The sequence below is a fragment of the Pholcus phalangioides genome, unplaced genomic scaffold (genome assembly GCF_987345545.1).
Source record: "Pholcus phalangioides strain wild (caught in Gottingen) unplaced genomic scaffold, Ppha-v1.0 ptg000009l_1, whole genome shotgun sequence".
Lineage (NCBI taxonomy): Eukaryota > Metazoa > Arthropoda > Arachnida > Araneae > Pholcidae > Pholcus > Pholcus phalangioides.
The window spans coordinates 31,651,791-31,679,700 of record NW_028301602.1 but is presented as its reverse complement, the minus strand read 5'-3'; the positions used below and the strand labels follow the sequence as shown (position 1 = coordinate 31,679,700).

The following is a 27,910-nucleotide window of genomic DNA, read 5'->3' as shown; positions in this document are numbered from 1 at the left end:
AATTCTGGGGATTGACTGGAGCTCACGTCAATGCTACTCGACTGTGCGTCCTTGTGTTATTTGTTGTATTTGTATACCCCACTGTGTTTTCAGGAAAACCAATTCAAAACACAACCGGATTTTATTTTGATTTATTACTTTTACGGACATCGCAACACATAATTACACTAACTCGGATACAGTTCTGATAAGAAAACTATATACTCGGATACAAAACTAATTATACAATAATAGAACTATTTGATATTTTAATTTTATTTTTTCCCCATATTAAACTCTTATGGGCATTTTGTTGTCCGTCGTATCACTCAGACTCAAAGCACCAAGCACTTCCGCCGAATCATCATTGGCGATGTCGTTCTTGTAATTATGCGATGACGTGGTTGGTGTAGCGAACGGATCGTGATCTAACTCTTTGCCACAGTAGTGATCCTTGCAGAATAGCTTCATGCGCACGCAGGCTTCACGGATCTCTTGCTCCGGGACTGTTAGTACTAGCCTCACGTAATTTGGATAATCGAAACACTATATTGAAGAGAGAAAAATATAATTAACAAATAAATTTAATAAATCTCTACTAGTATACATGAATAGGAACGATGTTTAGTCCCTTAAAGTACTTTATGTTCATTTTTTTTCACTTTTCATTCACCAAACGTATTATTGGACGTTTTCAAAGCCAGTTCCCAATAAAACTCATAGGTTGAGCCCGGAAGTTAATGCACTAAAAATGGTCAAAGTAGGTAGGCAAAAAGGCACTAAAAATGACTTAAACAGGCATTAAAACAATGTAATTAATGGGGGGAAAAGAAAAGTAACTAAAAATTACGATATTAAGATCCCGGAAATTGTTTTGAAAAATTGTTTGCATTCAGTGGTTACTATTTGGTCAAATTATTCGGTGCCGGTTTTTTTTTCTGATTTTATGTGAATTTCGTGCGTTGAAAACTAATATGGATTTAGTTTTTGCCCATCAGCTCTTGTTTGTGAGATATGACAGTATCGTTATTGACGTTAACACATCAAATCAGGCTTACAGTATAGGCGCTAAATTAAAAAGCATTCCTTAATAAATTTTGTAAAACACTTCAATTAATTGGAAAAAGCACAGAGCAACGCTTTTGTAAATCTATAACAGCTTAATTTAAAATTAGAAATGAGAAGAACTAAATAAAAACCAAAGAAAAAGTTATTCAGTTCTACTCAGAAAGCTTTTTTTGTTTGAAATTCATGCCTGAGCTTTGTTTACACAGGCTTTTGGCAGATTCCAACAGTAACCTGCCATTATATGAGCATCCCGTCTACCCTGGTATCGGAGTACTTCACTGTCTTTATGTCCTGGTGATATCGTTCACCTCGTTTTTCACTAGCATCGCTAAGATTCTCATGGAAGTGGCTTTGCAATTAATGAACGAAAGCTATTATCATATTCTTCTTTAGTTTTAGTTGAGTGAATATGTATTGCACAGGTTAAATCAGAATATGTCCACTTGCTGCGGTTATTTCGGTTTACGCCAGTAATAATCGAAATACAAAAATAACAGTCATAAAAGTGGTTTTGTGGGTTATTCGAGGATTATGTCACTCTCCGCTATCTATACGAAGGTTTTCAACAGCTGGTTAACACGAAGACATATTTAAGAAAGAGAGAAAATTCAACTGCAAATCAGGAAAAGTTCAAAAAAGGCATTTTTACAACAAAAAAAGTTTTAGAATAGGAAAAAATAATAGGAAAAGGCATTAAAATTTTCATTTTGCCTAAAAACTTCCAGGTTCTACTTATAAGACTTTTCTACCAGACTCGAACAGATTCTTGGATAGTTAATCGCGCTGTTGCCATGAGATAATGAAATTGGAGATTTTAAGAATCGTACAACCAAATACTCTTTGTGATTGAAGTGAAATATAATAAGAAATATGATGAAGCAATGAGATATAGGTGAAATAGATAACTTGCCATTCCTGGAAGGCACATGACAGATTGCTCAGCAACCAGCCTCTCCACAAAATCCATATCGTGGCGGAACTCTTGAAAGCCAATCATGTCAATGCCAACCTAAAAAAAATGATACCGAAAATTCTGTAAAAAATGCCATTTTTTTTTAATTGTAAAACATAGAAACAGGGGTCTAAACTGGGGACAGACGAAGGGACGTGATGGTGTCAATCTTGAGAGGGCAGCAAATTTTAGGGGAAAAAATAAACATCATCATAAAATTACCCACTTTTATAGTGGAGTGGGTGGTAAAACTGCCTTTCTCTCCTGACAGAAATGACTCTGACTCCTAGTTATTGGCGTAGAACCTAAACCTTCGTATAAAATTGGTCTACAATTCCCCGCATTAGTGCTTGTACCCCAGTGATTTACTCTTCTCCCACGTAATATACGCAAAATGAGGAGTTACGAGACAGGCAATGCATCCAGACGAGTCAGAAAGAAATTTACTCAGAACAGAAATTTATTCGCCCCTCCCAAATTGGGTATGTGGAACTGGTAAATCAAACATTGAAATAATTACCAGCATCCAAACTTAATGTCCGATTTGGCGGACATATGAATCCGTTGACGTTGGTACATCAGAGGTTCGCGTCAAGCCTCCTGAGTTATTTGATCGGTGAGGACCCTTATTGGTTGACTGCTTGCTTTCTTCAAAGATCTGTGCTTGACTTATTAATGTTGAAAGGCAACTGGTATAGTGTGGACGTAAACCAGGGGGAGCACAACCTTTTCAGTCCGCGGGCCAAAAACTGGATCAAAGTGCACTATTCAAAATCTGAATCTTTTTATCGCCATTAAGGGCACGGAAAGTATCGGAAAGTTCGAACTTTTTGAACGTTAATCGAAAGTATATTTCTTTGATCGCATAAGAATGATAAGCAAAATTTGAGAAACAGTTTTCGTAATGGATAGTTATGAATTATTTCCGTGAATCAGGCTTTGGGCAAGGTCAAGAAATTCTGTATTGATGCTGATTCCAGAACAGTGCATTAATGTAGCAGCTAAAATTAATTCCAAAAGTAATTACAAATTGTTAAAATTTGGGAAACGGTTTCATAACTAATGATAAAATTTGAATAATTGATAATGATTATATTATGTGAATATGGTGATGATCAAGTTGCAATATTTAGTCAGGTTATGGATCCAGGTTAGATTAATTGGATGATTCAAACTTTTTTCCAGTGACTTTGGACTTCGAATTAACCAAGTTCCACTGTATACATGTATAGTATTCCGACGAGTGCAAAACTGGCGAGCAGAAGTTCCTAGCACAAGTTGCGTGGATCCATACGTAAAAAATTGATTTTTCCTCACAAAAAATCTGTCCTTCCTCGCAATCCTTTCCTAAAAAATCTGTTCACTAGTAGTAAAAAAAAGTGGTTTTTTTTTCAATTTGTATAAGGGGCTAGGCGAACATTTGTTCTGCGTAACCTGGAAGTTTGAGAACCACTAGCGCCTAGAGATAAACTAGTCATCCGTTGATTGATCATGCTGAAACTCCAACATCACGCGAATTTATCTCATCTCCTTGACATCATTTACATGCACTAAAAGTGAAACATGAAGTTCACAAAAGTGACGATTACACTTACCATCATATACATGGCACCGGCTGGCATTATAGGTCGCAGACCAGGAACAGAAGACAAGGCTTTAAAAGCTAATTTGGCATTTATCTGCGAAAATTCGAGAAAATATGTAAAATATTTTGCTGAAAATATTGCATGCCTATGAAAAGGGTTAAAGACGAGAACTAATATATGTTTTCATTCGGCTTAAGGTACAGCCAATAGGAAGGGATTACATAATTACATAAATACATTTTTATAAGGTTTTGATTTTTCGTTGATTACCTTGACTGATTCTACTGTATCACTAAAAAATTTGGCTGGAGTTTCTTTGAGAATAGCTGGTAGAGCACCTTGGATTACCGTATTGCTGCCCATTATTCTCTGGCAAAGTGACTGAATACCGTTCCTTATCTGTAATAAAGGGAAAACGAAACTGTCGAAAAAAGAACCTTATTTAACACACGAAGGTTCAAAATGCACAAAATACATAAAATGATGGTAGATGCGGTTGTGGAACTTGCGAACATATCAAATTTAGTAGCACATGCGGACTAAAAATTTAGATGGTGGTGGTCATGTTGAACACATACTGCTGTAATAAACGATTTGGAGGAATTCTGTTTGCTATTTGCGTATCTTTTCTTTGAGTTGTGTACGTCAGCGTCACCTATCGGCTGTTTTTTTTGTTTTTTTTTCTTTTTTAAAAAATTCTCGTGACCTAGCAATGCTAACCCTGCAAACCGTTTTTTATTTCGGTTATTTTTTCGGTTTTTATGAATTTTTACGGTTTCTACGGACTTTTTGCCCACCCTGTACATCTTCGCATCAGCCAGCTGTTAAAAAATCCTTCGTATGGATAGCGGAGAGTGACATCATCCTCGGATAACAACAGTATGCAATACGTTTTGGTAACCTCTTCCACGTGACACTAGACGTTGCCAAAAAAGTATTCAATTATCAGACCGATATAGAACGGCATCATTGGATCATTTCAGCGACTTCTACATTGCCGCAAGAAGAGTATTCAATTATAATACCATATATAGCAATACAGTATTCAATGCGTTTGGGCAACTTCTACTGCCAGAGTTTGTTTAAATTAACTTCTTTTTAATAAACTAAGACTTTTGCAATCAAGAACCTAGCGAAAACCCTTGTTTAATGTTCTATGCCACTGAATTTCCAAAAACTATTTGTGGATACAGAGCCATTTGGAAAGGAAAAAATCACGATGGGAGAATGTGTGGCCCGCAAGCACCACTGAATTTAACATATCCGCGCATGTGCCACCTTCCTCATCTGCCACTAACACCATGAATGATATATTCACCGCTTGGCCAAAGACTTCATGTCTATCATGGATAAGTATCCATCCCATCCTCCATCCGGGAACAAGAAACCTGTACAATTAATAATCAATAACGTTAACATATTAATTAATTAATAGAGGAAAAAAAAAGAAACAGGCATCCATCTTATTCATATCTGACAGGAAAGACACTCTCGCGTTGCAAATGAGCTGCAATTAAAGCAACAAAATTCTCAAATGAATGAAAATGATTAAATTTAATCATTCTTCGCCTTTAGAATAAGATCATCATGATGGAATATAATAGATAGGTAATAACTCAACATCCTTTCTTCAGCAAGAAAACAAAAATATTCTTGCATATTAATATACTATTCCGCTTATATCATTTTAAATAGAGATAATGTTTGCCAAACCTTTTGGTTAGTCCACTGCAAGTCAATATAGGCACTGTCAAAGACATCGACGCAATCGGGTAGAACTCTTCTCCCGGAAACACCTTCAATAACATATCGATTATATAAGATATAGTTTTTAATGAAATTTAAGGTATCATACTACTTTCGAAAGCACTTTTCTATAAAATGGTTCTAAAGTAATGACATTTTTTTGGTAGAAAGTGTCTCAAAATGGTGAAAACATTAATAAATTTTGGACTACTTATTCAATTTCTATGAAAAAGTCATTTTGTGTCAAATTTCGAGCAAATTTCGTGTAATATTCAAAACACGATTGAAAATTCTACGAATGGAATGTTCTGCTGTTTTCACAATATATTCAAATAATAATTTGAATAAAATGATTGTATGGTAGCTCATAAGTACGGTGACCATACGTCCCGTATTTCCCGGGACAGTCCCGGTATTTTCTGTTTTTCTGGCTCCCGACTTTTTGACAAAAGTGTCCCGGTTATTCCCGTATTTTACACGAAACCTACTTGAATTTTTATTCTTCATTGAAGTCAAAGATTAAAATTATTTTTTAACTCATAAATTATATTATGATAATTACAACTATAAATAAGAATATTAATCTCCCACATTTGTCTTGGTGAACGTGTTTTTTTTATCGTGGAATTCATTTTAATCCACTGCAATTCGCAGTAATGCTTCATTTCCCGCCATTGTGATATTTCCGTAATTTCAGCAATATTTGGCAACTTCGTTCGGTTTTGGCGTCATTTTTGGTGAAAATGGCGATGTCCCGTATTTTCCCGTATTAGGAATCCCAATTTGCTGTATTTCTCTCGAGGAAATATGGTCAGCCTACTCATAAGTAACACTGATATCAATGAACGTGTGAATTTTTTTGAAATTTCATCCCGTATATCGTCTATGAAACCCAGTAATTAGACAAATATATGTGATAAACCTTAGATTTTGGTACGTAACCTCAACAATATATAGCAAAATATTAGATCAAAATTTCGTAATCCTACAATGAATAGGTTTTTAGAAATCAAGTTTCAAACTCTAATGAAATGCCAAAAATAGCATTCTTCGTAAAACGCGTTTAAAGCTTTTCTTCACGCATTACTTGTATGTAAGAGCGCAACACTAAAGCGGACGTAACCTCGATTCTAAGCGTCATATAAACAAAACAAGGTCTGTTTTGGAATATTTTATGAATATTTTTACATTGGAGGAACGCAGATGTCGGAGAGATATGATCGAAGTGTTCAAAATTTTCAACGGTAGGGATAGGATGGACCATGATTTATTAATTCGCCGTCAATCGACTGCTTTTACAAGGGGACACCAGTATCGATTGGTGAGGGACAATGCAAGGTTATGGTGTCGCGGAGAATATTTCTCTAATAGGGTTGTCAATAAATGGAATATCTTACCCTCGGTGGTAGTAAATTCTAACACAATTGACACGTTTGAAAAGAAATACGATAAACACGTTGGGGTAAATCGAGAAGCTATCCATACTTAGAATAAGACAACCATAAATATTCTTATGGGCATTGTATAATATTTTATACATGTATTTTTATAATTTTTGTGATTGCATTTTTAATTTGGTTGCTGTATTTTAGTAATATATGACATCCATACTTGTTATGGGCATCTTTTTCTCAGCCACCTCATTGGGCATTTTGCCTGTTGTGGCCTTGTAGTTGTATTTGTTAGGGTCGATGCGTTATCGTTATACTGTATTCTGTGCATTTAAAAGTTGAGAAATGATTTCCTACATTGATTTTCAAGGGTTGAATGGTTCTTTTTGACTTCAATATCGGTTTTCAAATCGACAGACTGACACACCACTGCTATAAAAAGTAGAATGTTAAAGGATGGAACAACTGAGCCCAAATCAGGGGCCCACCAAATCCCAAACTATAGAAGTTCTTCATTAATTTTGAAAATGATTTTTTTTGGTTAATTCTGGAATGATTTCTCCCATTAACATTCAACTATTTCTGCCATTTATTATGAAATTATTTCCTTTTATTTATTTTGGAATTATTGTTTACATTTTTTTCTGAATAATTTGATTTATTTCTTAATAATTTATTACTGAATTATTTCTTTCGCAAATTCCAAGTTTTTATTCATTCTGGTATTATTTCGTTCATAAATTCCAAATTTTCACTTATATTGTGGAATTATTATTTTTTAATTAATTCTATAGATGTTATTTCTTTCATTTATTCTAGAATTATTGTTCCTATTTATTCCTGAATAATTTATTTCATTTATTCTGGAATTATTTCTTTAATTATTTTAGAATTATTTCCCTTCATTTTTTCTTGAATTACCGTATTCACTCACTCGCATGTAGGTCGATCTCGCAAATAAGACGAGGTATGATCTTAGAGATCAGAATAAGAAAAACTAGATTTATATTAATTCAGTTCTCCTTGTTTCGTTTATTCACAGATAATAGCATAAGATATTTAGGGTGAGACGACGTAAGTCGGGTATTATTTATTGTATAGGGGATTTTTGAATAAATTCTGGGGGTCGCTCAGAATGGTGTTATAAAATACTGTGGGTGCTTAAGTACTTACTGCGCCCCCAGCTCTTACACCACTGTTGGGATCCCTATATCTGACAGAGGGCTCTGAATCAAACAGCGGGCCCGAAAGTATTTTTGTTGGTTTTATTATTGTGAAAGAAGAAAAACGCGTTCAGAAATTCTGAAATTATTACTATGTCATAAATTCAGAATTTTCATTAATTCTGGAATTATTTCTCTCATTAGTTTTTGATTGTTTTATATTCATCAATTTTCGATTATTTTACTTCCTCTGATTCTTAATTGGAATTTTCCCATCAATGTTCAATTTTCAATAAATCATCATTTGCAATCAGTTGAAATTATCATTAGTTCTGGACTTATTTCTTACTCAATTTAACTGGTTTTATTTTCTGTCTTTTAACGACAGTTTTTGTCTAGATATTCGCGTGCGTACAGGCAAAGCCAGTATCTAGGAGGCTTTGGTGCAGGACGACCTAAGTTTTTGAAGGGAAAATTGAATATAAACATTGTCTTATATACGTGAGTGAATATATGGTATTTCAGTCATTATTTTTTTAATTATTTCTTTCATTCAATCTGAGATTTATTTATTTCATATATTCTAGATTTTTTTTTTTTATCAATATTCAAATTGTTCCCATCGTCTGCCGATGATGAGCATAGTAGCCTTCTCAATCATCCTCTAATGTGATTTGAATTCCTTTATTCAGATGAAGTTCTTAAAATAAACGTAGAGATGGCGTTCTAATTAATATATATGTCCCAATTAATTTTTTTTCCTTTCATTATTTTCCAATTGTATAACAGGCTTGCTTGTAATATGTATATTCGACAATTTTTCCCCGATTTTTTCTTGAATCAAAGCAACGTCTGAGTGATTGCCATCTATCTTTCATGAAACAAAACTGAAAAAAAGGAAATTGCTGTAATTTCGCTTGCGCAGAGAGAGAGAGAGAGAGAGAGAGAGAGAGAGAGAAGTATATCTTTGACTATTGGTGCAGTCAAAGGGTTAATTATTAGCTGTAGGCTTCACTAAACACTTATGTCTTAGGAAGTACACATATGTGGTCCCATCCATGGTTATAATCTCAGGCATCTATGACTGGATCTTGTTCCAGTGTTTCCCAAAGTGAGCGATATTACCCCCGGGCGCGTGATGGAACATGCCAACATGGGGGAGGGAATGGTGGCAAAAGCTATTATACAATTCTATGGGATCGGTCAGGATAGGGGACGATGAGAAAATTTTTGTTGTGAGAAGGAGGAGTAACAGAAGAGAAAAGTTTGGGGGAACAAAGTCTGGGGTTCTTACTCATAAGAATGCAGTACATCTTTGAATTTGAATAACAGAGTGGCCATACCGCTATACCGTACAGTCTGGAAAACTCAAAACACGTTAAACGCTTATACCTTATAAGAAAGTACATGTACGGTGCAAATATAATTAATTGCTGTCTCTAAATAGATCTTGGGCGAAATTCCGATTGGACCCCCAATTATGTGATTTCATTTTCGAGTTCGAACACTAGACAGGACTTAATGTTAAATAATTAAACTTAATTACTTACAAAATGTTCATATATTTCATCAGCAATGATCGGGACGTAATTCCTCGCAGCGACTTCCAGTATGGATGCCAAATGTCTCCGTGGATATACTGAACCACACGGATTAGAGGGGTTATTGACGACAATTGCGGCAGTGTCCGTGTCGATCTTATGTTCCAAGTCAGCCAAGTCGACTTCCCAATTACGATCAGGCTGAATTTAAAAAAAAATAATAATAAACATCGATATCAATCTAATAACTTTTTCCATCAAATTTTTCATCTCCTTCAATCGTAAAAATTGAAATACTAAGAGGAAGAGAACAAAAATCACCGCATACCAATAAATTGTAATACTTAATACTGATTCCCAAACTCTCAGCTAATGTCTTATAGAGAGGAAATCCTGGTCTCGGAACCAATATCGTTTGTCCCGGATTGGCCAAGACCGATATGGCTAGTTCCAGGGCTTGCGAACATCCAGAAGTGAGGACAACGTCCTGGAAAAATAACAAAAATTTAAGAAAAAACCAGTTAATTTATCATAGACCGCAAATGGTCTCTAACCCATGGGCGGAGATACGGGGGGAGGTCGTCAAAGTTAAAGTCGACTGATCTAATATATATATACGAATCGACATCATCATCATCATGTCCCCCTCCAGCAATAATGGTCGTGCCCTCTAGACTTCCAAGTCTATCTCCGTCTATGCTCTAACCTTTCAGTTGAATTGTTGGAAAAATGAAAACTTTCCATGAAACCCTAGGGCCACCAAGTTATAATGCATAATTTAGAATTGTGAGATGGTAACCAGAAAACCCATAAACCAGATGGTAAAATCCCCAAGTCTGGGGTTATACTCTATTTATAAGATTACATCTTCTAATTTGAATAAAAGAGTGGCTATACGGTACAGTCTGGAAAACTGACCATACGTACATGCTTATACCTTATAAGAAAGTACTGTACATGTGTACGATGCAAATATATAAAAACCTTAGTTTACGCTGGCGTCTCAAATAGTGGGACAACTGGCCTAGAATAAAATGGCGACCCTAAACTATTGAAGAATTTATTAATTTTTCCTTATGAATTTTCTTCAATTTTGGAATTGTTTCTTTCATTGAATATGAATTTTCATCAATTTTGAAATTGTTTCTTTCATTGAATATGAATTTTCATCAATTTTAAAATTGTTTCTTTCATTGAATATGAATTTTCATCAATTTTGAAATTGTTTCTTTCATTGAATATGAATTTTCATCAATTTTGAAATTGTTTCTTTCATTGAATATGAATTTTCATCAATTTTGAAATTGTTTCTTTCATTGAATATGAATTTTCATCAATTTAGAAATTGTTTCTTCCATTGAATATGAATTTTCATCAATTTTGAAATTGTTTCTTTCATTGAATATGAATTTTCATCAATTTTGAAATTGTTTCTTTCATTGAATATGAATTTTCATCAATTTAGAAATTGTTTCTTCCATTGAATATGAATTTTCATCTACTCTAAAATTGTTTTTTTTTTCACTGATTAAGAATTTTTATTGATTCTAAACTTATATCTTTTTTTATTTATTATGAATTTTCATTGATTCAGGAGTGATTATTTCATTGAATATGAATTTTTAGTTATCCTGAAAATATTTTTTTCATCTAATACGAATTTTCATCGTATCTGGAATTATTTCTTTCACTGAATGTGAATTGCATCGATACCGGAACTATTGCTTTCGTTGATATAGAAATTTCCATCAATTCTGAAATTATTTCCTTCCTTAACTATGAGTTTTCATCAATACTGAAATTATTATTTTTTGTCGAATATAATTGCAGAATCACCTTTTATATATATATCAATTATAAATTTTGTTGAATAATGAAATAATTTCTTAAACTAATTCCAAAATTATTTCTTTCACTATTTCTGAAATTATTTCTGTCCCTAATTCTTGAAACTCTTTCATTAAGGTTTTATTCAGCATCTCTATATTGATGCAAGTCTTCCTGAATACCAATATGCATGAAATCAGAGCCCCAAGAAGTGCTCAGACACTTGGTATCCCTAAACTCTTTAGGATGGCCTTGTCAAGGCCCTTGCACAATGTTAATGCACATTAATCAAATTCGCAGCGTTACTGGTGAATCTAGAAAACATCTCACAGTTCCAAATACCATATCACGCATCTCATAGATTCCGGAAGGCCTGAGAATAGAGAGCATATATTGAAAGTCTGTGCGTATGGAATGGCAAGTGTCAGTGCCCCCTATTGGATAACCGGTATACTATTTTTTTTTTTCATTAATGAACAGTGATAGGCAAACTGCAGATTTTCATGAAATTCTAACCCTTTGTTCTAGGAGCGCCCAGCGAAATCCTTTATGAAATTTAATTTCGATAACTCTGTATGTATGCAAGAAGACTGCTTCATAAAAATTTAATAGGAAAAACAAACATTTCTGAGGAAAAAAACTGAAATTCTAGGACTAATCCAATCTCCACAGAATCTGTCATTAAATCAATGGGATTAATCATTAAGATACTCGATTGAGAAATCACCAGTCCTCAATTTATATCTTATAATATAAGATTACAGCTGAAATAAGTCCTCCTTCTTGGAATAAAAAAATATCTTTCTAAGGTCGAACTGACCTTCTGAGTTTTGTGTCTAGACTCGGAACTTTATCAATCACTTGTTATTGGTAACGATTATTTTAGCGGGGATTAAATAAAAATCTTGCTTCGACAGCACGACGAGTTATTCCTTGGTTCAACATATCGTATTATGGAGAAAAACCAAAATAAAAAAAGCATTTTCTTGGTATATCTTGTATGTAAATCTTTTGACGTCACCGAATTTCTCAGAAATGTTCTAGAAATTAGTGTGTTAATCCTCTTCATTTATAATTTTTTTTCCATTTTGGTTGGACGTCATCTAAATTCTTTGCTGATTTCAATTCAAAAAAAAAAAAATTGCCAATAAAATTATTTTAAAAATAAATTTTTCTGGAAGCAATTAAAGATTTCAATTTGTGTTCAACGAAGTCAAAAGATAGTAAGTCTAGTATTAAAGATTAAATCTTGAAATTACCGAATCATTAGTAAATAATTGAAAACCACTTTTTGTGGTTTTTTTTTCCTCGGAGTTAAAGAAATTCAAGTTAATTACCTGAAAAATACGATATACAAATTGAATTTTTTACACTTAAGAGTCTAACATCAGATTTTATGCTTATTTACATACTTAATATGTACTTTCAATTACGTATTTTCTTTAAGACTTGAAATTTAGAATATGTGATAATCACGACTGAAAAACGGTTTTTAATTGGAATTTGAGAAATTAGAATATTTAAATTTTTCTAATATACTAATAATTTTGTATTCTCACTCTCTTTTATATATATAATATACAAATATTTTCCCCTTTTAATCAGAATATATTTTGAATACCTTATGTAACTTGATATACAGGGTGTCCTATAAATTAGTAAATAGCTAAAAAAATTCATAAAAATCGAAGGAATTGATATATTTGAATGCGGTTTGCGGAAAGGTTATTCTCACATAGGGGTTTTTTTTTTTTTTGGCAGCACAAAAAACAAAATTATTTTAAATTTTTGCTGATAGAGGATGCTGCATGGACCAAAATTACTGAGAAAATGCAAGTTTCTCTCTCTCTCATAGACCTATAAATGCAGTGAGTACAATTAAAAGCTCACATTTAAATTTTCCTGATATATAAACTTTTTCTTGTGTTGTTGACATTGGTGAATAAAGTACTATTGGTGAAGTTGTTTTAGTCAGCTCCGAATCGTTGGCTGAGGTTTCACGAACGTTTCGAACACAAAAGAGGTTGAAGGAAGTTTTTTGGACGGTATTCTACAATTTGTTTTGTGCAGCGTCATCTATCAGCAAATATTTAAACTATTTACAATTTTTTTTTCTGTACAAAAAAATGAAAAAAAATCCCTTAATCATTCAAGTTACGCAATTTTTTCAATTTTTGTTAATTTTTTAAATATTTACGAATTTATGAGACACTGCGTGCGAACATTTCCTTTTATTTTGAGAAAATAAACTATGAAAATATTTTTTTTCCGGTTAAATTAACTTCCTTCCATTATTTTTTCATTTCTCGAATATGCACACAATACCCTTTGTTGTATATTCCATATATCACACATTGCGGTATTTATAACTTTTTAATTCTTGTATCCTTTGCATTTCTAAATTTTGTTCATTTACACAGAATGTACGCAAATGTAAATTTAAAAAAAAAATTCTATATACAGTACTTCTGTACCTCTCCCAGAGAACCATACTATCGTATGTACATTTTAGTGATTTTACAATATGTAGGGAAAGCAGTAACTCTTATCTCACTATTTTGTTAATTCCTCGAAAAGTATATTGGGACATACTATAGTCTGGTTTTGGCTCTTCATTGAAAAATGATTTTAGCTAATGTACAATACTATGGCCCCTAAACTAAAGTACCACAAGTTCTCAAAATTGACAAAAATGGACATGCGATGGAATGGTTCTGAGGTACAGATTGTACAAAATATTATTTTCCCTACTTACCATTTTATTAATCTTTTTGCAAGTATGTTTTATTAATTTTTTTAATTTATATTCTATTACTTTTTAAAATTTACATTGCATTAATTTTTTAAATTTACATATTATTAATTATTTAAATTTAATACCATATCAATTTTTTAAAAAATTTAATACAATATTAATTTTTTTTATTTAAAGTTTATTACTTTTTTAATTAAAATTTTACATTTCGTTACTAATTTTATTTATTTTTTTTTAAATAACATTTTTCTTAGTTTTTATTTGATTACGATTAAGAGAATTTAAATTCTCTCACTTATATAATTTCAATTATTTATGAATGTATTTCTAAAATTTTCAAAAAAAATTAAATCTTTATAAATAAATTTTTATATGTATTTTAAAATTTTCATACTACAAATAACGAAAATCATTTTCGTTGTCAATTCCAAACCATACTACTAAGGAAAATGGAAATTTTTTTCATTCTTATTCACAATGTGGTTATCGTTTTTTTTTTTTTTTCTTAAATTATGGTATCCTTGGTGGCCAATTCGTATTATACGAATGGAAATAAATTTCCTCGTGTGCACATGGACCCCTAACACTCAGACTGATGATTCTCATCCATATTTGAACTTGTCTCTCAGCCAATTCTCATTCACAACGAAGGCTAGCGAGTCTTCCAAGGTCCGTTCCTACCTGCGGTTTTTGAGATGGTATTTTTTGGCCAGGGACGAGACAGAAGCGCATTTTGACGTATCTTTTTCCTCCGAAATAATCTCGAACACGTTTCAGGTGCGGACATTTTTAAATGGGCCTTCCCTTAAAAGTGATTATTTATGCACGGCCGGTCCTGCGTTTTTTTGTTTTTTTTTTCTGCTATCAAGGTCTGACCTGTGTGATCCTTATGCTCTCCGAGAACAACAAGGAAGAACACTTTCATCGGACTGAATGACGGGCAAGGACATTTCTTATTATTCAGATGCATTATTATTCTTACATGCATTTCACTTGGTTATTAATGATTAAGCAGCTCTCAGTTTCTCACGAAATTCGTTCGCTACCAATTTTTTTGAGGCCTCTACACAGCATTCAGTCAACAAAACATTTCGTCAACTTTTACAACGGAATTCTGAAATTAATATATGGCATTAGGTTTCTTAATTGATGAATTTCTTGTTCCGGAAATCATAATGCAGTCTATGTACGTAAGAAACGACCATACGCTATTGCGACTTTTCATTACAACAAATGGCATGATCAACTCCCGAATTTTTTTTATTCATTCCATGCTATTTTTCATCCAATATAACGACCTACAGGGTGTCCCAAAAAAGACTCCCTGAATTTAAAATGAAATAACTCGGGAACGATGATCGATAGAGCAATAAAATAATCGGTATATTTATTCTCAAAACCGTAAAAATCGGATACGTAAGTCTCAAAATTAATTACACATATGCTGTAATCGCAGTTTGGAGTTCAAGAAATAGACTACAAACTGTTTTTTGTAAGCAGCCGTTGCTATCACATCACGATAGATTCAAATATGCGCACTTTCCGCAACACAGAGATGGCGCAAACGATCACTACTGAACGGTATGTTGCAGTTTTGGATCAGTTTGTCACCTGGGATGGAGGATAGACGAGGCACTTCGTGGTTCCTGCAAGATAAGGCCCAATCACACCGTACCACAAGGTTTTTGCCTTTCTTAAGGAACACTTCGGGAATAGAGTCATTGCATTGAATTATTTCACATTTACTGGGGAACAGGCATGCATTTGCCTGCATCATCACCCGATCTTACCCCTCTAGGACTACTTTCTGTGGGGCAAATTGAAGAACACTGTTTTACGGAACAATCCTGTAGCACTGGGTGAGCTTCAAGATTTAATCTGTGAGGTATGTGCCGTCATTTCAGTTGGAGACACTACAGAGAGTGACTGAAAAATTACATTCTTCTTTTGCATTCTCTCTGTGCTGCGAAAGGTACACATTTTCGAATCTATTGTAGCGACTGCTTGCAAAGGACAGTATATAGCCTATTTCTCGGATTCCAAACTGCAATTACAGCATACAGCCCCCCCCCCCCGTCGACCATATTTGTAACTAATTTTGAAACTTCTGCATCAGGCAGAGAGAGAGAGATTTTTTTATGGCTTTCAGAATAAACCTATACATGGGATTACTTTGCACCAATCCTGGAAAAAAAATTCACCGTTGCCTAATGGCTATACTAATGAAAATTTCCAAATAGTTTTGATTTTTTCCTACAGGAGACATCGGTCAACTCATGTATTAAAGTTACTGATACACCCTTCACATTTTGGATATCGCTTGCAAAACATATTTGTGTTGCTGAATTTCATCTGGAATTTTTGCCGGGAAAAAGTTGCATTTTGCTGTCAAGAAACGACTTAATTAGAAAATAAATGTTGTTTATTTGCATTTGAAAACTAATTTTCGTTTGAATCATACCTATAAAGTTATAATTCACTGATTACTTTATCATTATATGATCGATAGTAATTTGATGGTTACGTTCTGAGCAAAACTGGGGCTACTTTGCACCACCCAAGAAGTCATGTAAACCAACCTCGAAGTAATTTTTTTTTTTACTTCATTTTAAGCATAATTCATCTCGTGCAATAGATATTAATAATAAAATTTGTGTCTCTTGTTTGTTGATAAAATAATACTGAAATTCATTCATATTAGTTATTTTTTAATGTAAATTAGATTAATTGCACTTTTTGTGAATTTTGATCATCTTTTCCATTCAAGAGCACAAGCAAACATTCATTACTTGTCATTTGCCCGTAATACTATGTAGTAGCACAATAAATATTAAGTGAGCCGACAGTGCTCCAAAATATTGCCTTGCTTAGAAATAATCCTTACATTTGGTGGTGCAAAGTAACCTACACTTATTAGTTATTTTGCATCAATTTTAAAAAATTCATGCAAATTTAGAATAAAAATGTGATGGCTTTCTTAAGGCAACAGAACTTTTCTCACATTTTTTTCTTAGAATATGTCATCATTTTCAAAAATCATTTTATATATATTTGTTATGCCTGGCATGAGTTTTTTCTAAGAAACTCAAAAGCGGTGCAAAGTAGGTACGTGTGGTTTTTCGTTTGCCAAAATTGTGCTAGATATTAACTCCACAAATGGGAAGATTAAGTACATAGGGGGTTCGTGCATGTAATTATTACACTTTATTATTATTTCTCAGCTGATGTTTTTCACTGCAAGTGCTCACATATATTATAACAAAATTAGCAATATAATTTTTTATTTCCCCGCAAATATCAATTCTCTCAAGCTAATTTTTTTTCAAACGTTCGATATAAAACGACCTCTCAATATAACTTCAGTTTTTCGTGGAACGAAAGGAGTCGTTATAACGAACGTCGACTGCATATCAAAATCCTATCAGATATGATTCCATCAAAGGATGTATCAGCTATATTGGTAATTTTAAAATACTTATGAATATTCATTACCTTTGCCTCAATAGTCGCTCCAGGCCTAGATGAATATTTCGCGACAGCCTCTCGGGGTTCCAGTAATCCTGAAAAAGATACATTCTTCAATCGAAACCAGACGATGTACATACAACACTAATATTATAGGCACTAGATAATGCGGAATTCTAAAACTTTAATTCGCTATTATTACGGAATGTGTTGAGCTGATATGGTGCATTTTGAATTGAAAGATGGACAGACGCCTCTTTTTCTTTTGTATTATTGTATTCGATGTTGTATATGACAGTGCGGTATTGATTTTCTACCGTGTGGGACGAATGAAACAAAAATAGGAATTACACTGGGCCTGATGCCTGAAAGGGAAAATGAGCCCTGCACCCAGGCGTCCATTAATTTTGGCACATCCCAAATTTATACTATTCCTATATTCCCTAACAAATCAAATAATTTTGACCCTTCGGGGTTCCCCTCCAGTGATTGTTATATAGTCCTTTGATGTCAAAGTCGGGCATTGATAATGCTGAATGCATAGGGGAAAAACTTGAACCTGTATTTCCATAGACTAAAATATTATTCTAACTCTGTGTGTATTTCTCAACAGTTGGAGGCTGCACAAATACGTATGTATGAAAGTTTGTAGTACAAAAGCATATATAACATATACAGGATGTCCTGTAAGTGCTAATGCGGCTTTATCTCACCATCCGTCCGTCGCAGAGGTGTATTTTTAATTTAAAAAATGCTCAAAAGGCGTTCAAAAATTACTCTGTACCAGTTTTCAGAGTGAAAATACGGTCTGTAACGAAATGAAAAAAAAATCCAAAATTTTATACGGTCCCCTTGTCCGCTAACTCCCAGTTAGAAAGCGGTTGCCCCGTCTCCCCTAATGCCTGACAAAAGAATCCTAAGTTTCCAAGTGCAATATTCGCTGAGATATTCGAATTCAAAAATCGGAGAGAAGTTGCGAAAGGACAGCATAAACGAGGGAAAGGAGCGTTGTGTCCGTTAATGTTTTTGCTGTTCTTTCATAATTTCCCCTCCGTTTTTGAATTCAAATATCTCAGCGGATATTGCAATTAGAAACGTGGAATTTTTTCTGTTGGCGTCGGGAGATACAGGGCTACAACTTTCTTACTGGAAGTTAGAGGAGAAGGGGACCATATAAAAATTTCGTTTGTTTATTTTGTACGCTGTATTTTGACTGCTCAAAACTGGTGCAGAGTAATTTTTGAACACCTTTTGAGCATTTCGGATTGAATTGGAATCACACCTCTACGACGAACGGTTGATGAGATAACGGCCTCATTAGCTCTTACAGGACACCCTGTATAATAAAACATGAAAAAAGAACCTTTTCCCAAATGTGCCGCAGAATTTTAGTTGATAGATAGATAGAACCGCTCACAACCCCGGACTGATGCAAAGCACCTTACTTCCGTTACCTCAAAAGAGGCAGAGATGCGTCGGAAAAGTTAGCAGAGATTTATAATGGTGGCTCCCCTTGCCCCCCCCCCCTGCTCGCAATCACTTGCGTCGTTCTCCCCATGAAGACAGCCATCAACTCGATGCAACGTACAAGACATTTGACTGAAATGGATAGCTGAACCAAATGACTAGGGAGAAAAATTGCTCGTTCGCCCAGTTCGCCCAAGGGCTGGAGACCGCAGCCTGGCATTTCGATAGAAGTGTGGAAAAGACTTGTGGGCAAGTAAGAAGAAGAAGAAGCTGGCATGTTGAAGTGGGAGAGATTTTAGAATGTTCTAAATACGCAGAATTTGTTTTAGCAAATTATTTCAGATATACCGTGAAATAAAGAAAGGTTGGCACTGTTACTCTAAACCAGTGATTCCCAACGTGAGCGTTAACGCCTCCTGGGGGCGATGGAATGTTCTATGGGGGCGGTAGAAGCAACGAGTATAGCATAGGATTCTATGGATTGGATTGCGTTGGTTGGATTGATGGCACAAAAAATGTTGGGAAACTACGCTCTACTCTAAACTGAAAGTTAAAATAAACCAAATTAAACTAAAAATTGTTTTTAATTGCAAAACAAGAAGATATAAATAAGTATCAGTTTGACGTAAATTTTAATTCTTCATTATCAATAAACTATTAATTCGAAGTGAAATATAATTTTTTTTAATGAATATGAAAAGCCCTTTTCTTCATGTTAAATTTCAATTCCTGTAACTTTTTAGAGATCCAAATTAAAAAAATTTAAAAAAATTCATAAAAATCAGTTCCACAGCGTATGGAATTGTCGATGCTGCCATCTAGAAACCAAAACATCAACTATCGCTGATGATGATGTATATATTAATACATATTTCTTATATAAAAACTTTCATTCAAAATTTTTCAATTTCATCAGAAATGTTGTAAAAAAAAACATTGTACTCACCGGTGCTCGGAGCGTATCCGTTGTACTTGAAACTCGTCAAGCTGTCTTGAACGGATTTGATGACTTCCTCGCACGGTTTCAAATGACCAAAAACAGTTGGATCACCTTTATTTATGAAAAAAATCCATTAATACATAGTTAAATAACATAAATAATTAGTGCACAATATCCTCTGGACAATATCGTACTCGTTTTTAATTAGTTGCTATGAAGTATGTTATTATAATGGGGGGGGGGAGGAAAAAGACACATATGTAAAAGAGCAAGGCTCATACATTTTGTGGGCGGTTTATTCTGATATTATTGATGGAATGTGCAGCAATCAACTCTGTCAATTATTTATTTACCTTATTTTCAATTCATGGATTGTGATTTTTCACTAATTCTCAGACAATTTCTTTGATTAGGTCCTAATTTAAATGGGTTTTGAAATTATTTCTTTCATCAATTTAAAATTTTCTTCTATTTCAAATTTTCCTTTTTTTTTAGTTAGTTTACATTTTATTTTATGTCTATATATATATTTTTTTTGTATAGATATTTTTCAGCATTCCTGTATATTTTCTAATAATGCATGAATTTTTTTGATGCTGATTCCCTTCCCCTACAAAACATATAAAATCAGAGCTGGAGTGGGGGGGGGGGCAAAATTGTTAAGATGCCTCTGGCAAAGCTATTAGGTTCGCACCGGGCCCTGCGTCTGGTAAAAGTGGCCGTGTCCAGGCCCGGCTCCGCAATTATTTTCGCACCGGGCCCGTGATTGGTAAAAGTGGCCCCGATTTAGGTCTCATATCTCCGACGCATGAAATTCCGAACAGCGTTCTGGAAGGTTCAGAGCATGTCTCGGACTTACCTACAATGCGTGAAGTCAGTTCGTTAACGCTGATATACAAATCGAGTACACTTATAACCAGGGCCGCAACTAGATACTTTTTCAGCCGGGGCAAGAACGCATTTTGACGCCCACATGTAATACAGAAGAAGCAGTTAAAAAGGGTGCATTCGGCGTCCCCTTCCGTCCAGCGCCCGGGCCACAAGATCCGCCTGCTCCCCCTAGTTGCGGCACTGCTTATAACACCGTGGATTTACATATACTGAGGATATAACACACAGTTTTGTGTTTTACGACTTTTATCCCAATCACTTATATAGATATTTTTACCTCAGTTTCAATATATCCTGCTCAAAACATACACTATGGATATAAAATACCAAAAAAAACAAATTGACCACACCAGAATTGAACGTTTCCGTCTCTGCCCAGCCCTAGCAGGCTGTCTGGAACTTGCAGATATCGGCAGGGGTGGTATGTGGAAGGGAAAAGACAAGCTTGTGCATGTGCGTGAGTTGTGTAGTGTATGTATGTGTGGAGAGAAGGATTCAAAAGAGCCAGTAGAGGATTGTTCACAAATCTGTGCAGAATGTGAACTCATCGAAGGAAAACATGAAAACAACGTAGACGAACGAATTATGTCATTAAAAGACATAACAGTAGCTTAGAAAATGTATTTCATAAATGAAAGAGCAGAAAATACTTTTAATGTGTGTAATATACTTTAGGAAAAAACCTTGAGAAATTTTAGTCCGAAACTAACTTTTTAATACATATAACGTTCATTGCAATATGCGGTAATATTCTGACTCTTTCTCACAAAAGATGGGAGTTTTTCAAATATTAAAAACCCATCAAGCAAGTGGTTAATAAAATCTTGTCTTTCTGTACAAACTAAATGGTTAGGGGGCCTTTGACTCACGTGGCGATTAAGAATATGCGAGCAAAGAAATCAGACATAATCATCAATCTCTCTCGGAAGCTTTTATGAAGCAATAGATTAAAAATACCTAACTTAAAATCGAGATTAAATGAAGTATTTCATTGCCGTTTTGAGCTCTATTTTACGGTCAGGTGCGACCGAAACTTTCATATAGACTAATTGAAAAATCCGGTTTATTGTGATAATTCTGGATGAAATCAGACTGTTGGAGCAAGAAATTTCAAATTTTCTAACTAATCAAATTTTTGTAAAATATAATCAAGTGATTTTCAAATTTTTCTATGTAAGGGTGAGTAGGCTCATCACAATCGGACTAAAAAATATCAGGAACATCAGAAAATTCTAAATAATTTCCCAATGTGCTCGGTGCGTTGCAAAATGATCAGACTCGTTACAATAAGCCCGATTTTTTTAATCAGCCTACGGTAATAGTATTTTAATTATCTAAGTATAATAATTATCTCATAAAATAAAACTTCCAACAATAAATTTCATTATCATCATTATTTTCTCAAGTTTCGGATTCCTCATATTAGAGAAATCAAGAATTACTATACTGAAATTCAATTTTGTATCCTGTAAGTGAAATAGAAAATCACTCGCAAAAAAAAATTTAAAAATCGTATTTTTTTTAAACTTAATTAACTTCTAATTTAATTGTCTTTTTAATCACCACGGTCATTCCAAGGACTATGACTGCAGTTTCAAGCCAATTCAAAGCAACAGCAATGCGAGATTCAAGCCGGGTAAATTTCGTTAACCACACACGTGCTTTTCGCTCTTGAAGGATTTGTTTTTAACGTTAGGGCGACGGAAGCATCGTTCATTTGAGAATTAAAAGCACTCATAGAGAAACAAACACGTTTTTTTTTTAAAAAAACATCAAAAAGAGAAGAGAATGTGGGAAATTGCGCATGATTCTCTCGGAATTGGGTCACTTTGGCGACAGAAAACAACGAGGAATACAAGAGCATTGACTGCTTTTGGTGTGACTTTGGATCAAGCGTGTGTATTGCCCCATCCTATAACATCATCCATTTACAACGATAACAACAAAAAACCACGTTTTTGTATACTTAAAAATATTTATTGCGAAATCTGTAATCGTAATCGAGGTTGAAATAGTTTTTAATTGTTGGAAGGTCAAACATATATTTTCACCATTTATCTCTCTAGTGTTACCAAACATTCGGTGCGTGTAATTCTTGTAGGGATTCGTTGATGGAAACTACCGGTGTATTACGCTCGCCGGGTAAAAGATTAGCCCCCCACCTTCTATGCAATGTTTACCTACCCCGAGTCTATACCAGAGTTTCCTAACCGTTTCGTTTGGCACAGGATGATCCCCGTAATAATCAATGTTAAAATTGCCGATTTTAAATTGTAGATATGTGGAAATTTAATCGGGTTTCCGGCCACACCAATAATTTAAAAAAATTCAATTGAATTCTTAATTCTCGAAATATTGAATTCGCTTAGAGATACGAAACCCAGAAAATTAAACTTAAAATAATTATCCAGAAGTACTTTTGAGTTGGATATCTATGCAATAGCATTGATTTTAACGTTTCATTTATATCTTCTCAAAGCACTAAAATGAAAATTAATGTCTCTGTATTGTCTTTTAATATCCACCTGCATCAATTCATATAGTTTAAGATGTTTTAAAATTAATTATAGGCCCGCTGCTTTAATTGGGTATTTTCTGAAGCGAAAACAGATCGATAGCTTGGAGAAAAAAATCTAAATATCTAGCGCTCATCAAAAAGAAAAAAAAGTCGATTTATTTGTACATTTCTTTAATTTAGATTTGTTTCTTTCATGAGCCGCGCAGGAAGTCGCCATGTTGGTTACCTTGGATACGGTTTGTATGTCCCTCAAACCCTTCACTAAAAGAGGGAAATCACGCGATATCCGAAAAGCTTCATTATGACAAGTAATGAAGAGTCGAAATTAATGAAATATCATACTTTGTAAATCACTTTTCCCTTTTACACTAAATTTATTTGTTATCTCACAAATGTTTTTTCACATTTCATGTAATCTTGTGTTTTTGTACATATTTTTATATGGTAAGTTTGATCTGGAATTTTCCATTGCGTGAACATTCGCGATTCATCTCTATATATATATATCCTCAAGTTTTATGTTTCGTCATTGAATCTTATATAATTGCGTATTTTCTGTAATTTATTAACGTCATTGGCTCCTTGAATTAAGTTTTTAATTTAATTTTTTTAATTTAATTCTTTTTTTTTTCATTATAATAAATAAATAAATTGAATGAAAAAAACTATGGTTTCTCTCAGAACTATTTGAACATCCAGAATTATAATATTGTTCAAAATTTAAAAATAATGAAAATTTAGAATTAATATAAGAAATAATTTCTTAATTACTTGAAATCCATTATTAATGGAAAATGCATAATTTTAGAGTTATTGTAAATACAGATTTATGAAATAAACTATTTCTTTTAATTGAAAAATGGAAAGAAATACTTTTGGAATCGATAAGAATTCTAAATTAATAAAAGTCTATAATAATTTGGGGAGGGGACTCCTATTTGCTATTAGCGTTCATTATTTGTCATATCCCTACAGAGATACAAGCTATACTTATTCTCAGATATTAATGAATAAGTTTGAAATTTTTATAGTTATAAATGATACACGATTTATTTGCAATGGAGAATTATTTTTTCATAAATTATAAAAATTCTGATCATTAAAAATGTTATTAGAAAATATAATCCGTAAATAAGCCTCTGGGATGTATAAGCCGCATCGAGAAAAATTACCAGAGACAAAAAATATAAATTTCATGAACGCCGCAGCTTTGTATGTGCCATGCGTAATTTTCATTCAACAAATAAAAGAAAATTCTTCAATTCGAATGAAACTAAATTTTAAAACATTAGAATTTTTCCCCCGAGAATTTCGTAGCATTAATTTTGAAATTGATTAAACTTTAGACAATATCCTGATTTCAATTTTATTAAAAAGAAGTAAATATAAAACAATGTGTTCATAAAAATATTCAATGAAATCCATTGAAGTTAGAATGTCTGGAAAAAAAAATTATTGAAAATTCAGCGTTTTTTCTAAAATTGTAATTAATAAAAATTAGTCGAAAATTATTCCTAATTAGAGATAAATATTAATTTCTAAATCTATAAAAGCCACTGCATAATTACGGTAATTGAATTATATGAAGAAGTAAAGAATCACGGTCGTAGTAAAGAATTACTACTGTGAATTGTATGTGGTTATCCACCAGGATCCGGGTCCCAAGACAAATAGGAGACCCCCCCCCCTCCCAAAATTATTATAGACTTTTATTAATTTAGCGATTTTATTATCGATTCTTATCGATTCCAAAGGTATTTCTTTCCATTTTTCCATTAAAAGAAATCGTTTATTTCATAATTCTGTATTTACAATAACTCTAAAATTATGCATTTTTCATTAATACTGGATTTCAAGTAATTAAGAAATTATTTGCTTATATTAATTCTAATTTTTCATTATGTTTTAATTTTGAACAATATTATAATTCTGGATGTTCAAATAATTCTGAAACCAATACTTCAGGATAATGCCGGTTAAAATGGGACACACATAAAAAATATTTGAGATCTATAATCCAGGTACGTTACGCAATTTTTTTTTCTACAGTGCTTGCCAAAACCATACGCACAGTCCAGTTGAAAATAGCACCACAGGAACGATTCGGTATTTAAGATAATAAACAATATACGCTTGAATGCTCGTAAATAATCATGTAATTCAGCAATAGAAATGCTGTTATGATGCACGAGAAGTCCCAATTCAAGTAATAATAATAATAATGAACTCACCAATAGACAAGGAAATCATATGTTTGTTCGGGTTCGGTTCGAGTTTCATGGTTTCAACGACGGTCCTAATCGGATTGACAGTCGCCAAAGCCAGGTTCGACACCGGTACGTTCCATCCTCTCCTTCTGGCGTTGTCCTGCCTCTGTAGTGCCGGAGGATCTTGAAGAGTAGCTGAAACCCTTATCGGCATGATTTTAATTAACGTTATATTTCTCGGAAAAAATACTTGAACTTCTCCGGGGCAGAGTGGATCCGGAAAAACTAATATTCACAGCAGGTACCGGGATGCCAAAAATTGATACTAAAATAATGAACGGGAGAAATATCTTTCAGTAACTATAATTCCATCGATAAAGTTTAGTCCTCGATAAGAGCCCGAGCTGGAGACAGTTGAGATGGTTATTTCTTCTCTGATACATAAATCGAAGTATTTAGTTTATCTTAAAGGTGAGAATCCCTCCTGGAAAAGGATTCTAAGAAAAACCAATTTAAAACTTATAAGAATCCTTCTGAGACGTCTGAAACCGAACGCGCCGCTTCAAACGAATCGGCAAGTCCAGAACAAAAACTAGAAGCCCGACCGAACGAACGCTTGTCTTGAATATTCAGAGCTCGATTCAAAAAAACTGTTTATAACCGAGTCGAGTCACGGAGCTAAGATTCAGCCCCTAAAGCTATGAAAGTGAGAGTAAAAATGTTTTTCTTTTTTCACTCTAAAATTTCCGGTAAATTTTTTTTTCCCCTGCTTTTTTGTGTACGAAATGTTCTTATAAAAGCGATAAATAAAGAGATGGCCGTGTTTTCTGATTTCGTTTTTATAGGTAAGTACTGGTTATAAGAGCGCTTTCACTATAACCTGTCCGCAAGGTCGTTATCATGGGACGAATGAAATAAAATAATAAAGTAAAATAGAAGAAGAAGAGAGGAGAGAGAGAGAGAGAGAGAGAATATAGTGGAAATTTTTTCTCGGAAATATAATCAGTCACGTGCAGACGTTTATTTATTTATTTTTTCTCAAAAAAGCTGTCATGGTTCGGCCGTGGGTGACGTTGCAACGTGACGCTTTTCAAATATCCGATTAACGAATTTTTAAATTGATGAACCAGTTTTTTCATTCTTGCATGTTGTGTGTGTTTTCGGTTTTGTTTTTTTTTTCCTTTCTCCCGCTTATTTCACTTTATTTATTTGCTAAATCCTTTGCATATCATTATAAACGAGGTATTTTATGGGCGGACAGCGTTTTTTTTTTCCCTCTCTAATCTATACACAATTTATCGTCAAAAGCTGCGATCTCCAATATTGTGAGTGCTTCCCTGTGAAAATTTGTAAAAACGTACTCGTAGAAACGAGTGAAAGCTTACGTACCCTCGTAAATGCGTTTAAGGAGTATCCTTTCAAAAATGCGCGGGAGACTAGCTTACCCCTAGACATGCGTACCCTTTGAATGCATAGTAGGGTTGCTTAACCCTCTATATGAACGTAGGGCGTTCCCCAGGAAACGTGTTTAAGGCACGCGTACCCCTTTGAAATTCGTAGGGGCTTGTGTCTTGTCTTCCTAGATAAATGTGTGTGTGTCGCGTACCCGTAGAAATGCGTTGGAGGCTTGCTTAGCCGTAGAAAGATATAGGAGATTCGATTAGCCACAGAAACGTTCGGTTACCCATGGAAATCGTTAGAAAAGAGGGTTGCTTATCCAAAGACAAGCGCACCCCGTGAAATTTGTAGGAGGCTTGATATTCTTTAGATATGCGTACCCATTAAACTATGAAGAAGGCTTTCATATCCTTAGAAATGCATAGGAAGCTTATGTATCGCTAAAAATGCGTGAAAAACATGCGTACCATTCTTGTATAATACGTATGATGCTTGTTTACTCTTATAAAAGACCTATTTACACCTAAGCCCGATATATCTATTTCTTATCATTTTTAATTAATTCATTTCTTCGTTGATAAAGGATTCACGTTGAGCATTATTAATATGGAAAGCTTCATATGACATAGAAATATCAACTCTTTTGTTCCCAGATTTATCATTCTATCTGACATGCGAAACCCATTAAAAATGAAAAACTGAAATTTTTTAAATGTAAATTTCCAGAAATGCTATGTCCGTCATGTCAATTTGAAGAGTTATATTTCAATGAATGATCATATCTGTAAACAATCAGTGACGTATATTTTATTGAAATGATAAAGGTTTAAAATAATTAATGAATTTTTGCGAAAGTAGATCATACAACATTGTATAACGTTCTATTATAAAGCTCAATGTCTAAGATTTGCATCTGTCTTCTTAGCTTTTTTGAGCATATCTGTGGTAAAAAAATTCTTCGCCTGAGGAACTGTACCACCTCCTTATAAGAAAACGCGTTTTTACATTACTTATTA

General features: G+C 33.7%; 1 protein-coding gene across 1 annotated transcript; it reads right to left on the bottom strand.

The window, feature by feature from the left end:
* Positions 1 to 115: 115 nt before the first annotated feature.
* Positions 116 to 26,453, bottom strand: LOC149082816 (tyrosine aminotransferase-like). The gene is made up of 11 exons (XM_089235983.1): positions 25,521 to 26,453; positions 19,887 to 19,991; positions 17,501 to 17,568; positions 9,755 to 9,913; positions 9,436 to 9,627; positions 5,299 to 5,381; positions 4,904 to 4,973; positions 3,856 to 3,984; positions 3,595 to 3,678; positions 1,958 to 2,056; positions 116 to 525 (listed from the first exon to the last, which is right to left on the bottom strand). Exons 1-11 carry the CDS (start codon positions 25,708 to 25,710, stop codon positions 271 to 273), a joined length of 1,434 nt encoding a protein of 477 aa, XP_089092109.1. The 5' UTR covers positions 25,711 to 26,453; the 3' UTR covers positions 116 to 270.
* Positions 26,454 to 27,910: the final 1,457 nt, after the last annotated feature.

Bases quoted from the DNA above. Each gene is read 5' to 3' on its own strand.
- LOC149082816 (XM_089235983.1), bottom strand. From the start codon at position 25,710: ATGCCGATAAGGGTTTCAGCTACTCTTCAAGATCCTCCGGCACTACAG. The intron at 5,382-9,435 runs GTAAGTAATTAA...ATGTTATTGAAG, and splicing joins ATGAAATATATGAACATTTT to GTGTTTCCGGGAGAAGAGTT. The intron at 3,679-3,855 runs GTAATCAACGAA...GAATTTTCGCAG, and splicing joins ATACAGTAGAATCAGTCAAG to ATAAATGCCAAATTAGCTTT.